Raw genomic sequence first — 19,141 nt, 5'->3', positions numbered from 1 at the left:
TAAATTAATAAAAAACAAATTGCTTGCAAAAACTAATATTATTAAGATAATTTAAGTATTACAAGTATGCAAAATTGGAGTAAAATTATTTTTGTACGAAAATAGTTTACAATAAACTAAATTAATAGGAACTTTAGTTAAAGATTTAGAAAAATGTGTTCCTTTATAAATATCTAACACAGAAGACTTTAGGTGATAATCATACGCATAAGTTTGTTCCAATAAGTAACATGCTTTTAACCATATATCATCATTTCAATTGCTATTATATATTACGTATCTTAACAATCTTTTTGTCTAAAAGCATAACATAACAATTTGGTTTTTTATTTGACAACAAAAATGTTTTAAAATAACATTTAGCGTAATATGAAATCTTTGTAGTTTTGTTATAAAAAAAACACAATGATAGTTTACAAAAACTTTTAAGTTTCAAAGCAATTGATTTTCGCTGCCTTAAATTTTGACCTCTGTTAAGCATTTTATTTACAGCTTGTTGCAATGGAAGATTCGGCGATTTAACCAATTGTCTTATAAATCGCATAAAATTTTCCGATTGAAAACAACTAAAATTATCAACACACCCAAATACTTTACAGTCATCAACAATATGAAGCATACAATGGACATTCATAGTAATAAATTCACGACCAAAAAGAAGTGCTGAGTTTGTAATAAATGTTTTGACTAGGTCTGTACAATAACTGTTTAAAGAAATGCTCAAAATTGGATGACAAATAAATCTAAATATTGTTGATAACAACAAAAAATTATGGAAATATTCTTTATACACATGACGTTGCAATAAAAGCGGTCCAAGATACAAACAAAAATATCGTGTTTCAGTTGCTTTCCACATATTAAGATGGTTCATACTACGTGGTTTTCTGGGAAATTCAAAAGGGGTACAGTTATGACTAATTGATATATCGGTGTTTAAATTGTCCATACCACTTACACTTAGACGATAGGGCAATTGACCACTTCGTAAAATTTCTAAATAACGCACAAATACTCCTGTACAAAAAAGGTGCATATAGTCAAAAGGAAAGAATTTAATCATATCAAGATGGGCAATCGACTCAAAAGGTGACATTTCGTGATGATGTTCTTCTTGACGTCTATTCCTAAAGGAATCATTAGTTCTTAAGGTTGATTCACCCTCATATATTCTGCGATGTTTGAAATTTGTTCCTTTAATTTTACATCTATCGCAACCAAAATAAGCAGTATGACCTTTTACGCATTTCAAGAATGATTTTGCAGCATATCGCAATTGGAAAATAAAAATTCGACGTAGTAAGTAATTTCTTCAAAAACAAATCCGAATTCCGAAAAAATTTTCATTTCATTTATTAAATCAAATGTAAATTCTTGACATGATTATGGTTTATTTTCACCATAATACAACCCAACTAAAAATACTGAATTACTGATCTTATCAATTGCAGCAGTAATAGGTCAAAATCCAACAATCGTGCTCTTACACAAAGGTAAACCATCAATACCAATATTTAATTTAAATACATTATTTTCACCAATCAAACTAGCTTGCTTCAAAATAGGTATGAGTTGGCATAAACCATTTTGAATACCAAAATGGTAGTATTTACCAGGAAAAACATCACGTAAGTTAGGAGAAATTGCTTTTTTAGAAATATCAAACAGCTGTGCGTGGATCTCTGGGTAATTCAGGGTGATGAGTAATCATTTTTTCTAAGAGAACTTTCATATTGGCATAGCTTTGACCAGTTTCGATTCCAAAATCTTTTAAAGATTTGCTAACATTAGCAACATTACCATTTTCACCATCAGTAGATATATCGATATCAGATACTGATAATGATGAGTCTGTCAGCTGATCGCTACTTGTATCTGATACATTACCTTCTGAATTATAATTAAAAATATCTTTTTTGGAATAGTCAATAGGTGTTGCTTCAATTTGGTCTTCCTTCAACAAATTGTCGCTACTACAAATAGTTTCACTCATTAAACGAGTCATTGGCTGCGCTAAAGTATTGTTCGAAAACATTCTGTTGCACTTTTTTAATAATTTTCGACGCTTTCTTTTTGTGGAAGGATCAATTCTAAATTCTAATTTGTAGCCATAATATAAATATATCAAATCTAAAGAGAAAACAAAAAATTTAAAACTCTTTAAAGATTGATTCGAACTGGACTCGAAAACCAGTTACTTTAAGGAAATGCATGCATCCGTGAAAGCCTCAGGGAAGAATGAGCAAAGTTTATATAAGAGTAAGAGTTAGTTTAAAATTATTACACGATGTTTACTCAAAAAAGTTTATTCAAAAAAACAAAACTTTAAAGTTTTTTTTTTTTGAATAAACTTTGCCGGCTAAACTGCATTGGGCCAATGTAATCGGGCCAATGTATGCCCGGCGGCCATCAAGGAATCGGCCCAACGCTGGATGCCAACGTTGTGCCAATGTTACAAGAAGCATTGGGTCAACGTTGGCCAAGCGCTGGTGTGTTAGCTGGGTTATTGCGTTTTTGCCCATAGTTTTTTTTTTTCCTAAATCGATTTTTTAATTTAAACAACATTTATGAAAAAACCGGAATACATAACAATCTAAAAAAATTTGGGTCATTATCATATAAGAAAACATATTTTTCAGAAAATATTGTGATTTACCTTGCGCTCAAAGCCAAATAGTTCGGAAACAATTTAGGGCATTTTCCGGGGTATTTTGCTGCTTGAGCACAAGGTAAATGTCAATACTTTTAGAATTTTTTTTTGTAATCGTATTTTTTTTCATATTTGCTTCAAATTTGATTTCTTGTGTATTTTCATTTTAAAATAAAATTTTTTTTAAACACCCCTTATGTATAGTTTAAAAGCCGAAAAATTCAAACAAAATTTTAATTATCATTGCTAATTGTATAAACGTATTTCTAATTAGAAGTCGTTCATTAAGTACGTACGTTTTTATTTCAACCCTTCTTCCCCCTACCCCGCATTTTGATATACGCTTTTTTTTAGTACCCTCCACCTCAATAAAAGAACCTACGCTTTTAACATACCTACCTAACGTTTTATGTTTCTTTTAGTTTAGTGTCTTCTTTCTTTTATAATTGAACCCTGCCCCCCTCCACCCCAATCGTATGTACGCCGTGTACAGACTCCCTCTACCGCATCCAAGCATACGTACTTTTATGGACAATCCCTTAATGTAGTAGATCAGAATGGAGGGGGTAAGTAGAACTTAAGCGCTTTGAGCCACATTTAAAAAAGTAATGGAAACGGGTGATTTTAAGTTAAAAAGCGCTAAAAAATGTTAATAAATGGGAGATAAAAAACTCAAAAACTGGAATAGTTATTTTTTTAAATTTGTAAAAGGCATGGCAAAATTAAAGCTTAAAAAATATGCATTTATGTACGCATGCCTAACTAAGAGCCAAACACCATATCATTATCCCATTAATATTAAACAGTAATATATTTTTAAGAAAAAATTACACAAATTAGCACAAGAGACAACCTTCAAACCTCAACATATAATTGGTATACTTCAATAAAAAATACATAGTAAAATGGAAACACTAAAAACATGTATTGATATGCATAGATGAAATATTTATAAAATGGATGGAAAAAATATTGTTAAAACAAACTCATAAATATACTTAAAGTTTAGTTCCCAAGAGTACATACATATGTACTCTAGGTACACACAAGCTAATCCATGTGTGTGTTTATTCAAAAAAACACAAAAAATAATAAAATAATTACTTTTCTTGGGTTTCTTGGGTATCTCAAACATTAAAGCGGCGTTAATTCTGCGTATGTACGAATAACCAGTTGATACAATATATATAAGATAAATAGGTGATAAAAGACGAACGAGGTAGTTAGTTTTAACTTGTAAAACGTGGATAGTGATTAATTTCCAATTCGAAAACGTGCAAACTAGAATGATCCGGTGAATAATGTAAAATGTTTAATTTAATGAGAGTTGTGTTAACATATAAGCCAAAATAATTGTAATTATAAAGCAAACTAGGAAAATCGCGGATCCGCTCCGTTAATACTTTTTATTATCTTTTTGCCAAAAGCTCTAAGTTAAATTGTTTAAAGTTTAATCGAGTTTTTAAAACAAAATTGTTATGTATTTAAATTTAAGTCAATATTCATTAATGAATAAATTTAATATAAAACGAATCGCCTGATTTAAACAGGGACAAGCGCAAAGAATGTCCATACATCGACTGACTAAAATAGGTACATGCGCAATAGAGTGTTCATACATTAACTGTGTATTGTTTCATTTACTATTAAATTGTTTTTATATGCCGTTTTCCGATATTTTAACAATTTATGTTACTTATAAGAGTTAAAAGAAGTTTCTTTAAATAAAACCCACTACCAAGTTAATTTATTTATTTTATAAGATATCGGAATTACACGCAATCTTTTATGTTTAAAAAAATTAATTTTCTATAACATAATAAGATTTGATTGCTTGTGGGTTTTATTTAAAAAAGTTTATTTTTTAAACTTATAAACTTAATAGCTTTTGACTAAATAAAACGTAACGTAACTTTATATAATCTAAATATGAGACGCAATTAAAATACGTATAGATTTTTTTGACGTTTTGTTGCGTATTAGTTTACGCTTTTTAAAAGTGCACTGTTATAATTACAATCGTTATGGTTTTTTCTTAACTTATAATTATAAGTTAAAAAAAACCATACTGGCACTTTTTTAAACTTTCAGCAATGTACAAAAAATTAGTTCTAATTTTTTTTTATAACAAATTTATCACGAAAAAAACTTTTCGATTCGTCAAATTGCAACTAAATAATTGCAACTTTGCGATTTGAATTTTTTAACAAAAAAATATTTTTCTAAAACTTTTTTTAGTTACTAATGTCTCGACAAATGCATTGTTAAATACCAAAACTCATAAATGAGTTACAGTATTTAACAATTTTGTTTATTTAAAAATATTGTAAATGCATTGAATACATTTGTCCAGGCCATTGTTATAAACAAAGTACTTTTAAAAAAACTAACCCACAAGCAATCTAATTCCTTATATATATCATTTTTACTGTAACCATCTTACACATGTTGTTACGTAGTTATAAAAAATTATTTCACGAATTTAACGCGTCACAAATCTTTGACGGACTTCCAGCTGAATTTTATAAAACCTTTTGGCACATTTTAGAAAAAGATTTTGAAGAACTTGCCTACGAAATACTTTTCGTAGAAAAAAACACCAGCCACTCTATGAAGAAATCTATTATTTCACTGATCCCCAAACAAGGAGATCTTACCGAATGCAAAAACTGGAGGCCCATATCCCTAATCGGCGCTGATTACAAAATAATCACAAAAGCGCTGGCCCTAAGACTGGCAAAAGTAATGGGGAAAATTATAGAACCAAATCAAACTTGCGGAATGCCAGGTAGAACAATATTCTCAAATTTACATTTAGTCCGTGATCTTATAGATTACGCGCAATTAAAAAATCTACCTAGTTTCATTTTGTCAATAGACCAAGAAAAGGCGTTTGATAAAGTCGATCGTGCGTTTCTGCTTCAGATTCTCCGAAAATTCAATCTCGGAGAAAATTTTGTATCTTTTGTTAACACCTTATATTCAGAAGTTTCGGCATCTGTTCTGAATTGCGGTTTCCTGTCAGCCTCCTTCCCTACGGAAAGGGGAGTTAGACAGGGTGATCCCCTCTCTCTCTCTTGCTGTATGTTTTTGTCGCCGAAGCTCTCGCTTTGGTGATCAGAGCAGATGGCAGAATAGAGGGTTTCCCGCTACCAGGTACACCTAAACCCCTTAAAATACAGCAGTACGCAGACGATTCGAACTTTTTTGCCAGGGACGTAAAATCAGTCCGTTGTTTCTTCGAAAAAGTAAAACTGTTTGAAAAAGCAAGTGGTTCAGTGATCAATGCCTCAAAAACCAAGGGTCTCGCCCTTGGGGGTTTTGATCCCAAAATGTACCCGGAATTGGACGGCATAGAGTGGAACAACAACACCGGTTTCAAAATTTTAGGTGTTACTTTTTACACCAGACTGAGCGATACTACCAATTTCAACTGGTTAGTAACTCTAAACAAAATAGAGAAAAAACTCAAGTTTCTGGGACTACGTACTTTGTCACTTAGGGGAAAGACCATGTTGATAAATGGTTTGCAATGTCAAAAGTATGGTTTCTGGCAAACGTGCTGCCCGTTCCCGAATGGGTAATAGAACGTCTGCACAGAGCCATTTTCGAAAATCTGTGGCAAAAGACCAATTACAATCCGGTCAAGAGAGAGACACTTTTCTTACCCGTCAAAAGCGGGGGTCTCGGAATTTTATCACCGAAGGAGCAAAGTCTTGCACTTCGCCTCAAAACACTCTTTCAACTGAAAGAATGCGAAGAGGACAAAGCTCACGATTATTACTACTTTTCAAAGTATTGGTTGGCGAGTTCACTTATAAAATTTACGAACCAAAACCTAAGCTGGAACTTTTTAAAGCAGAACAATTTTCCGAAACACTGGGACAACAAAACGTCTCAGTACTACAAAACAACAATAGAAATATTAGGCAAAAACGGGTCCCTTTTTAACATCCCCCTAAAAACAACAAAAAATTTTTACTTAGAAGTGGCAAAAAACAAAAAGACAGTCGTGCCAGCAGAACTTTTTTGGAACAGTTCAACAAAAACAACAATGCCGTGGACCCAAATTTGGAAAAAAAACTTCACCTCCCACGCATGCGGACCGACTCAAAACATCCTCTTTCGTTTCTTACACAACAGTTTACCTTCTGCGGCCTTGCTAGCCAAAAGCACAAGGCAACAGATCGTCAAAAATAACAAATGCAAAACTTGTGGTAAAATCGAGGACAACATGCATATCTTTGCCTACTGTCCTCCTTCTGTCGAAATTTGGGAATATTTTAAACATGTGTATAACTCCTTGACATCCCGAAACAACTTTTCTCCGATAAATTCGATTTTCTCGATTGAAACAGCGAGTTTATCGGAGAAAAGCCCCACTTCGCAGCTGCTGTTGACACTCACTCAAACCATCATGAGTGCAATATGGAACAGTAGATGCCACCACATGTTTAGTAACAAAAAAATTCACCCAATGGCAGTGATCAGGGTAATAATCAGGAACATCAGGCATATTATTACCTTAAAATATAATTATCATGTCCGCAGAAACACCGCGGACATTTTCTGTGAGTATTTTTGTATAAAAAATGTTTTCTGTCAAGTAGAGAATGGAAGTCTGAAACTAAACATATGAGCTGAAATAAAACAACGGCTCGTGGTATGTTTAGTAAAGACTTTCTTCCATCTTGCAATTTTTTTATGTTATACAACAAACTTATTATTATATAAAATTAGCAAATCACTGCCAGACCTTAATATATGAAATATTATTTTAGCACATTAATTTTTTTATCTATAGTGTTCGTAACGTAATGTTTATGTAAAAGTCCTGTAATTCCTTTTTTAAATTTTTTTAGATATAAATCTTTCTTTTTCCTTATGAACCTCTCCTTAACCTAATTTGAAATTTCTTCTCTCTTTTTACCTAATCTAAACTCTTGATTTCTTTCCGCACAACGGCAAAAAAAATTAAAAACAAAAAAATACAAAAAAATATAAAACCAAAAAACACAAAAAAATATAAAATCAAAAAACACAAAAAAATAAATAATTAAAAATTCAAAAATAATGTAATAAAATTTAAAAAAACAAAAAATGTATATATTTACGCTAGCTTTGTAATACCATATATTGTAAAAACATAAAAACTTAGTTAATGTTATAAAAAATTGTAAATATTTATTATTTTGTAATAAAAAAAAAAATAAAAAAAAAAACAAATCTAATTTATTTTACGTTACCTTACGTCTATCTTGATACTTGTTAGAGTGTAACCAATTAAGACATAATGTTACGTTAAATAAAATCCATTTACGTCACGTAATTTAGTTACGTCTCGAATCTATATTTAGTAACGTTACGTTACATCTTATTTGGTTACACTTTATAAAGTTAAAAAGAAAACCAATTGAGACGTAACGTTGCGAATTGAGAATTTTTTTTTTTTCTGTGACAAAGTAACCAATTGAGACGAAGCTATTTTACAATAAAAATAAAATAAAAGATGATTTTTACCAATACGGCATTATAAAACAAACATTTACTGCATTATCAAGTTTATTTACTTAATATTTAATTAAAAGTTAGAGAATATAACCTTGTTACTAATTGTAACCGATTAAGACGTAACGTAACTTTAAAATGTTATAGGGGGTGTTAAATAAAATAAAATTTTTTTTAAGTGGTTTTCTACTAATTTATAATTGCTCTGTTCTTTTAAGGACATTGAGCACTCTACTTTGTAGAATACATTTTAAAGTTGTTTAAATATATATATATATATATATATATATATATATATATATATATATATATATATATATATATATATATATATATATATATATATTATATATATATATATATATATATATATATATATTTATATATTGATATATCTTATCATACGCAATGCAAACTTAGATGAAACCAAAAAACTTTTGAAAAAACAAGAGAAAAGCTTTGCGTCTTTAACAGTTGCGAACTTGAAAATGTTCACTGAGAGACTTGACAAGTACGAAAAAGAAAATATAAAGAACCTAATAAAAATAAATAAATTCGAAAATGATTTAGAACAAATAAAAAAGTAGTCTCCTTAGAAAATGATTTACTTGAAATGAAAAAATTTATTCAACTCAATGACGATATTGCTTCAGAAAAATTTGAACTTGTGAAATCAAAAACAAAAGAGATAAGTTCAAAGCTAAAAGACAACAGCGAGATATTAAAACTATAAAGTAAGCTTAGAGAAATAGAAGATAGATCCAGAAGAAACAATCTGAGAGTCGATGGTTTAAAGGAAAGCAAAAATGAAAGTTGGAGTGATAGTGAGGCTAAAGTGTTAAAATTATTTGAAGAAACTCTTGGGTTAAAAGATATAAAAATAGAAAGGGCACATAGAACTGGTTCTAGAGACAATAAAAAAAGTCAGATCCATAGTTTTGAAATTGCTCAAACATTCAAAACTTATCTGCGCACATTCCGAAACACAAAAAATATATTGCAAAAGCATGTTTACGTAGTTGGGGATATCAACATTGACTTACTCAACCATGCCTTAAATAGTGAAGCAAAAACTTTTATTGATATTCTTCTCGAATACAACCTTATCCCAACTATAAACAAAGCAACAAGAGTAACTAAAAAATCATCGACATTATTAAATAATGTTATAATAGTCATTTTAAAACTGGTATTTTCATAATAGTCGTTTTAAAACTGGTATAATCAAGACTGATTTAACCGATCATTTTCCTATATTCCTTATTACTGAGAGCGTTACTCTAAATAATGCTACCCACAAATCAACAGTATTCATGAGTCAAATCAATGAAGGTTCCATATGCCAATTTAAATATTTATTAAATAATTACGTCGATTGGAATCTTGTACTGCAATCACACGATGTAAATAATGCTTATAATTTATTTCTAAACCAATTTTCTAAAATGTATGATAAGGCATTTCCTTTAAAAGTGAAAGTAACAAACTCAAAGTCGGTTGTATCCCCATGGATGACCAAAGGCCTACTAAAATCATTAAGGAAAAAACAAAAATTGTATGATAAATATTTAAAAAATAAAACTTATAAAAATGAAACTAATTACAAAAATTATAAAAGTTTATTTGAAAAAACTAAAAAACGATCAAAAGTAAATTACTATGCTAAACTGCTTGAAAAAAAACAAAGGAAACCCTCAAAAAACTCGGAGTGATATTAGAGACTTAATTGGGAAAAATAAAATTGAAAAAAATAACTTACCGCAAAAACTTATTATTGAGGGAAAAATGATTTATCATAAAGAAGTTATTATTGAGAAATTAAACAATTTTTTTCTTGATGTTGGCCCAAACCTAGCAGCGAAAATTCCAGTTGGTCAAAAAAAAATTGATTCATATCTTGCAACAACTGATTTAATTATGGAAGAACCGATTTTAACCAAAAGCGAACTACATACTGCTTTTAATAGTCTGAAAAAAAATAAAAGTGCAGGTATAGATCAAATTAATGTTAATGTAATTAAATCTGTTTTTGATATTATCGAACCCTCATTATTCCACATTTTTAATCTCTCCCTTAAATCAGGTCATATTCCAGATAAACTAAAAATTGCAAAAATAACACCTATTTTCAAATCTGGCGATGAGACCAATATTTCAAACTACAGACCAATCTCAGTCTTACCCTGCTTTTCTAAACTAATTGAACGCATTATGTACAACAGACTTTATAAATATCTATCTGAAAATAAGATTTTATACAAAAATCAATACGGTTTTAAAAAAATCATTCTACTAACCATGCAATAATTGAATTAGTTAAACATATATCAAATGGATTTAATAGTGATTGCTATACAATAGGGGTTTTTATTGATTTATCCAAAGCTTTCGACACAGTAAATCATGAAATTCTTTTGAAAAAATTAGAAAACTATGGTGTTAAAAATCAAAGTTTACTTTGGTTTAAATCATACTTAACTAACAGAAAGCAATTTGTACTTAAAGAAACAAAAGACTTAAAAAACAACTTAATAACTTGTGGAGTACCCCAAGGTTCTATTTTGGGACCATTATTGTTCTTACTTTATATAAATGACTTATATTTATCATCAAAAGTATTAAATACTATCTTATTTGCAGATGACACTAGTTTGTTTTATTCTCACAAAGATATTACTGTTCTTTTTAAAATATTTAACGAAGAATTAGATAAGATCAACGAGTGGTTTATAAGTAACCGACTATCATTAAATGTAGAGAAAACAAAATTTATCCTATTCCATAAACCTATTAAAGCCGAGAATATTCCTCTTAAACTACCCAATCTTTTAATCAATAATAAAATAATTAAAAGGGAATTGACTACAAACTTTCTCAGTGCTCTTAGATGAAAAATTGTCATGGAAATTTCATATTAAATATATTGAAGGTAAGATCTCAAAAAATATTGCCATGTTATACCGAACAAAACCTTTTCTTAATAACGAGTCGTTAAAAAGTTTATATTTTTCGTTTATACACAGTTATCTTTCATACTGTAACATTTCCTGGGGTAGCACTAATCACACTGAACTCAAAAAAATTTATAGTAAACAAAAACATGCTTGCAGGATAGTATTTGGGGCAAATAAAAAAACACAATGCGAACCTCTCTTACGTCAGCTTGGAGCTTTAATTATTTATAAGCTTAATATTCATCAAGTAATGTTATTTATGTTTAAAGCAAAACTTGGGTTTTCTCCAGTAACATTTCAATCCTACTTTAATGAAATCTCCCACAAATATCCAACCAAATTTTCAGTGAATAACTTTGTGGTTCCCATAAACCTTCTTAAATTAAGTTCGTACCAAATTCAATATCGGGGACCTATAGTTTGGAAAAAATTTCTTCCAATCTTTAGTAAAAAACAAAACTTCGTTTTAAACTGCACTTTGCAAAGTTTTAAGGATGATTCAAAACGGTATTTACTGAACATGGAATTCGATATATTAGATTTCAAATACCTTTTTTGAAAACAATTTAAAGGTTTGGACTGAATCGCTTGAAAATAAATAAAAATCTTTATCACTTTCTTTAGCTTTTATTAAAATGGTTTCTAACCATTAGTATAAAAGATAACGAAAATAAAATTGTCTTTTCCGTTCATATTTTTGATGATATTAAATAATCAGCCCAAATACTTATGTTTACATATATATCTTTTTTTTTTTTTTTAATTAAACAACGCATTTTTTTTTGTGTGTTTTTATAACTTTCATGATTTTCTGTCGTTTTTACTTTTTTATTTTTAAAATTATTCTGCTGGAAGATTGTTAGCAACAAATTATTTTATTGCTGAAGTATTTGATTTGTTTTTGTTTTTGTATTTATACTGTCTTCTTGTCTTTTATCATTTATTGTGCATGTAAATTTTTGTGTGACGGGGCTCGGTGATTAGACAACCTGTCTTCTTCTTGCTCCGGCCAGGAGCTACGGCAAAGTAAATAAATAATAAAAAAAAAATATATATATATATATATATATATATATATATATATATATATATATATTGATATATATATATATATATATTGATATAAATATATATATATATATATATATATATATATATATATATATATATATATATATATATATATATATATATATATATATATAGATAGATAGATAGATAGATAGATAGATATATATATATATATATATATATATATAACAATGTATATGTATATATATATATATATATATATATATATATATATATATATATATATATAAACAATATATATATATATATATATATATATATATATATATATATATATATATATATATATATATATATATATATATATATATATATATAAAATATATATATATTAGGGTGGAGTGAATTTTTGTTTTTTTTACAATTCGTTTAGCCTGGGTATGCAAATGTTGTTTATTCATATTAGAAATACTCTGGAAAAATATAAATGCTCTAGGAAATTATCTTGAGGTGCCTCAAGACCTTTAAAATTTTAATTGGTACCTAATATTATGTAAAAAAAGGTTTTTCAAAAGTATGTCATGTTGGGTCTCAAAAGAAGCAAAATTTTACAAAATTTTCAAAAATAACAATTATTTTAAAAAAAACCTTGTTATTTTATAGTTTATTGCAGAAAAAATGACCTTTTAAACTAAAAATGAAAAAAGTTAATTTTTTTTAAATATAATTTCAAAAAAATCTTAAATAATAATTTTTTTATAAAATAATTGTTATTTTTGAAATTTTTATATAATTTTGCTTCTTTTGAGACCCAACATAACATACTTTTGAAAAAAAATTTTTTATATAATATTAGGGACCCGTTAAAATTTTAAAGGTCTTGAGGCACTTCAAGATAATTTCCAAGAGCATTGATCTTTTTCCAGAGTATTTCTGAAATGAATAGACAACTTTTGCACACCCAGGCTAAACGAATTGTAAAAAAAACTAAAATTCACTCCACCCTAGTATATAAATATATATATATATATATATATATATATATATATATATATATATATATATATATATATATATATATATATATATATATATATGTATATATATATATATATATATATATATATATATATATATATATATATATACATATATATATATATATGTATATATATATATATATATATATATATATATATACGTATATATACGTATATATATATATATATATATATATATATATATATATATATATATATATATATATATATATATATATATATATATATATATAAACTAGTATAAATGCTTATCTAATTTTGTCTTTAAAGGAAGACAGAATTAGATAAGTGATTTTACTAATTTATTATTGCTCTGTTCTTTAAAACATCGAGCATGTAGAATACATTATATTTTATTACATTTATTATAATAACTTTATTTCTATATATATTTCTATATATATACTATGTATATATATATATTATATATATATATATATATATATATATATATATATATATATATATATATATATATATATATATATATATATATATATATATATATATATATATATATATATATATATATATATATACATATATTGTGATTTACCTCCTAAGGCCGAGAATAAATTATAGATGAGGAGAATACTTTTTGGTTATAAACCTCTCCCAACTCTATAACTCCGAAACACAAACCCTGACACAAAAGGCCTCTGCGCGGAGAAACAAGTTGAGCGCGGTACTACCAGGGACATATATATATATATATATGTGAGTGTGTGTGTGTGTATTTAATATATTGTGTTTACCTTGGCAATGTGACTTCAAACTAAAATAGAATAATATGAGGGCTTTAGTACATACATTAACTTGGAGAACATATGTAGGAAGAACATACAAGTAAGTGTTGCTGCATCAACTAAGGGTTTGGGTTAGGGTGACAATTATTATCTTCTTGAAATTTCTTTTTACTTCTTGTTTTGAAAAAACTTAAGATTTAAGATTTAATTTAGGATTTAAGTCAGAAAAAAAGTGAAGTTTAGTAAAGTGCTAAGTGGCCAACCTAACTTTTTGGGCTAGTTACTGCATCCAACCTAACTGATATTAACAATTACAGGATGGTTGCAGTATCTCTAGCTATATCATAAATATTTTATTAAAAAAAATATACCAGACAATTTAGATGATTTTCAGTTGGTTTAAAACAGAAGCTTTCTACAACTTTATGCACAAGATATTCAAAGAAAGCTATTAACTACTACACATCTAGAGGCGTGTGAAATATACAACTTATCACTGTTACTGATAAGGTTTTGCATTAGTAATTTATTATGTCAAATTTAAAATATGAGTATTAGATGCAACATAGGAAGAATTTTTTTTTAAATATTCTTGGTTACGCTGATGACATAGTCCTTATACCTTGGTTTTCTCTTCAAAAACTATAGAATGTAATTATTAACAAGGCCTTATTAACTAATATCTTTTAACACAAAGAGGATAGTTTGTATGGTTTTTAACCCAAAACAAAAATTAAAAATTAATAAATATACAAAAATATTTTTTAGATATGAAAAATTATGTAGCCATACTCAGATGTTTTTAGAATTAAGACTTTTGATACTTTTTTTTAGAATTAAGACTTTTGATACTATTTTTTTAAACCAAATCTAACTGTAGGATCAATTTAAATGAATACATTAATAATAAAAAATAATAATAATAATATAATATATATATATATATATATATATATATATATATATATATATATATATATATATATATATATATATATATATATATATATATATATATATATATATATGCATCGTTATTACTTTTAATTATTAATGTATTTATTTAAATTGATCCTGCAATTAGATTTTTAAAAAAATAGTATCAAGTATTTATAAGTATATATTAATGCATATGTATATATTTTAAAAAAGGATAAATTAAAATGTTTTAGTTGTAATAAATCTATGTATTAAATTTGTATTAATTTAATAACTTAAAAATTTTGTTTAATAAAAAGAGTGCCTGCTCAAGCCAAATCCCTGAGTCAATGTATGTTCACTCTTTGCGTGTTTTCTCTACTTTAGTCAGTAGATTCCAAAAAAGAGACAAACTCCTATTTTTTGTTTTGTCTCAGCAGCCACAAACAGAAAATTTCTAATCATTTGTTTACTTAATTATCTCTTTTAACAACCAATTTATTGGCATAACTTGTATCAAACTATTATCAGACTTCAAAGAAAAAGATTTTAATAGTCAAGTTATATAAGAAAATTGTAAAGCTGCATATTAGGCATGCATCTCTTAAATTAATTCTAGAATACATCAACAATTTATTCTTACTTTTAAAAAATATAATCAAAATTATAAACGCGAGAAAAAATGTAAAAACAATTCTAATATATTGAAATAATTATTCTATTAAACAACTGGTGCGTTGATCGAATACATTAAAATATAAAATAAAGTTTTTCAAATAAAGAATTAACTTTTTAGTTCTATTATTGCTTATACAGAATACACATACCATAAATGTTATGAAGATAATTTATGCAATCTGTTGAGTACCATTCTGTAGCAAGATCAATAGCACGTTTTCTATTACTGTTTAATATACCTATTTTAGCCCCATATTCTAGCAAAACAATCATACAATCAAGATTATTAGTTCTTGCAGCATAGTGTAGAGGTGTCTAAATATTTTTAAAAAAAATTAACCTTATACTTAAAAATTATACAATTGGTATAAATATATAAACAAGTCTTAATTCAAACAACAATAATTAGAAAAAAGTTGAAATAACGTAGTTCTCACTGAGCACTTGTCAACAATATCTGAAACTGCATCTGGGTTAGCTAAAAAAAAAAAGTACTTATTACTAGAATTAACAAACATCTTATTCTACTGACAATTCTATGGAAACACTCTGTGGTTTCCTGTTAATCTAGTAAAAAACAAAACTTAAATTAAACATCATTTAAAAGTTTGGTGACCAGTTTTTTTCTTTTAGTGTATGTCGTGCATAAATACTAATATCAATTCTATTATAATAGTTTTTTATGCTTTTTTTTATTGCAATTTTATTTAGTAGTTAATGGTGAAAAAAAAAAAACTTCAGTGTAGCACAACTTACTTTGCTTTAGTAAAATGTACCTAAAAATATCTACAATTTAGTATAGTTTACTAATTATTTTACATGACTTTGTTTTAATTTAAAAGAATGTTGAAAGATTATATTTGTTGGTAAAACAATGTTACCTAAATTAAATAAAAAAGTATTTTTTGGCTTTGTAAGACTTCTCACACTAGCACTCTGTCACTCTGTCTTAACAATAAATATAAAGACATTCTGCTTATTTACATTGTCAAAAAAATTATTAGAATCATAAATCACATGTATCAATATATGTGTTTTATTCAGATATTATCTTATTATTATAACTTTAAACATTCTACTATCTTTTAAATTGAATATGTTAACATGATAAATGTTACATATTTCAAATAAAAATAATATTATTCAACATAAATTTTTCTATTGGGCAAACTTTTGTTAAACTTTTCTACTATAATACGTTTCTAGTTTTCGAGTCTTATTTTTAGATATACACTATTATTCTTACTTTAAAGCCTTATAAATCTCATTTTATCTGTATACCGTTTTTTTCTAGCAATAGCTTAATACATTCTGCACTTCCACTGCTGTCAACAATATGATGCAGAATGGTTCTTCATATGTCATTAGTCCAACTTAGAATACCCAAGCCTCTTTCGTCAAGAAAAGAAATCAGTGACATAACATTGTTTGAATACGACCTTAAAATGTTAACATCTTCTTGTGTTAGTTTATTCATGATTTATTAATACTAAAGTCATATAGTATATACTTGTAACATTAACATTTGAGCAACATGAGACAGAGCAACATGAGACAGGTTTCAGTTTCTTTTTAAAATGTCGTTTGTTTTGATAAATTAAATAAAATGTAGTTGAGACAAATATTTTTGAATACGTCAAGTTTGAAATTTACATGTAAATAAAACAGTCAAGTTGATCTGTTTTATAAATTTGGGATTTCCTTGTAAAAAATTTGAATAACAACATGTAAAAATTCAAAAGTGATATTTTAACTCCACGTGAAATAAAATATTTTTTTTCCACGTGGAAAGCCCACGTGGTTTTTATTTTTGGCCAAACGAGAATTGTTCGCGCGACTATTAAAACTAAGGACGTGTAGAGAGAAATATTTTCACGTTCGGTTCCGTCTCCACTAATATATGGAGTTAAGTAACCAAGTTTGTATAAGCAATAACCAGTCTACACTAAAATATGCAGTCAACTAACCGTGGCTTAATAGGTCAAAAAGTGAATGTTTTAATGTGTTAATATGTTAAAATGTAAGTTATATTTTTAGTTCATGGAAGAATATATGTGTGTCTACACATTCTTCGTATTATTTGAATCATGAAAAAGGATCGTCCATAAATTACGTAACGCTAAATTTCACTAATAAACAAAACAAACAAGATAAAAAATTTTCCCTTGCAGAGTCTTAAATTACATGAAAAATTAAAATAGTGCTTTAAGTTTGATGAAAATCGCTTCGGAAAAGAGCCTAAGATAAAAACCTTCAGTTTTTTAAATAAATTTAGCGTTGCGTAATTTATCGATGATCCCTAAATAAGTCTACAAAAAATATTCGAAAAAATTTTTATTCGAAAAAACTTTATCTTGTATGTTAAAATACAAATGTTATAAATATTTTTATTCGTTTGTCACTTGACATTTAAAAAAATTTTCAAAAGATTTTATAATTGATAAAATATATTTTGTAAAAATAAAATTTATTAGAAGGTATAAATTGTATATCTTGCTAAAACTCAATCAGATCATTTTATGAAGTAAGTTTATGTTTATAGTACTTTATCGTGTTATTATGAAATTTAAACACACTAAATATTACTTTTCATTTTATTTGGATGAGATAAGCAGGCTTTGTGTGAAAAACAACTGCATGAAAATTTTTGAGGTTTGAAGTTTTATCATTTTGTTAATAGATCTTCATAGTTGTTTACATTAATTAATACTTTTACTTTTATCTTTTTGTTTTATGTTTTTTTTTCAGTTTTTTCTTTTGTATTCATGCATAAGACCTAGATTTTGTTCTGCTTTCTTCTTTGTGTACATTTATTATAACTTCATTAAATATTTTTATGTATACATCCTATAGGATAAATATTTCACTTGGTTACATATGAGGGCATTTCCAGAAAATCACGCACGGAACATTGCGTCCGTTGCATTAATTATTTTAAAATTAATGCAATTTTTAATCTCCGACTTTTGTTTAAATGACAACTATGTATATATTTCTATACAAAGTATGGTTACTATGGGTCGTTTTCATTATTAAAGAATAAATTAACCTTTTAATAGAGTCACGTTCGGAACAGAAAAAAGTAAAAAAAATTAAAGTTAATAAATGAACACTATTTCTATGAAAATGTATCAATTTCGGGTGTTTTGTTTTGTATAGCTATACAAGCATTCTTGAAGATTATTACAAAGTTAAAGGGTTCTACGATGTATCTTTGCTCCATAATAATAATTAAAATCAAAATCGCGAACGGACGAAAAAAAAAATAACGGACGGAAGATGCAGACATTTGTCAAATTTTGGATTGCTTTTTTGAAATAGATCGATTATGAGTATCATAAATTACATATATATCAATACTAATTATATTAAATACACATTTAATTAAAAAAAAGATATTTTACTATATTGTATTAAAGGTAAATAATGTATTATATAGTCAATATATTTTATTAAAAATAAGAAAATTATAATATCAAGTTTTTAACAATATGTTTCAGTTGTAAAACTTTGGCTCGATAATAATGTTTCCACGGTTATCAAAGTGTGATTGCGGTACAAACGGTTTTAACTCACACAAGTCATGCCAGTAGA

General features: G+C 27.0%; 1 protein-coding gene across 1 annotated transcript; it reads right to left on the bottom strand.

Annotated features, from left to right (window-relative positions):
- Positions 1 to 23: 23 nt before the first annotated feature.
- On the bottom strand, positions 24 to 17,153 carry LOC136078012 (uncharacterized). Its single transcript, XM_065792610.1, has 4 exons — positions 16,829 to 17,153; positions 15,985 to 16,025; positions 15,697 to 15,862; positions 24 to 2,130 (listed from the first exon to the last, which is right to left on the bottom strand). Exons 3-4 carry the CDS (start codon positions 15,818 to 15,820, stop codon positions 1,661 to 1,663), a joined length of 594 nt encoding a protein of 197 aa, XP_065648682.1. The 5' UTR covers positions 15,821 to 15,862; positions 15,985 to 16,025; positions 16,829 to 17,153; the 3' UTR covers positions 24 to 1,660.
- Positions 17,154 to 19,141: the final 1,988 nt, after the last annotated feature.

The sequence above is a fragment of the Hydra vulgaris genome, chromosome 03, assembly GCF_038396675.1.
Source record: "Hydra vulgaris chromosome 03, alternate assembly HydraT2T_AEP".
NCBI classification, from domain to species: domain Eukaryota; kingdom Metazoa; phylum Cnidaria; class Hydrozoa; order Anthoathecata; family Hydridae; genus Hydra; species Hydra vulgaris.
The sequence above is the reverse complement of the archived record's forward strand: the minus strand, read 5'-3'. Positions and strand labels throughout refer to the sequence as shown.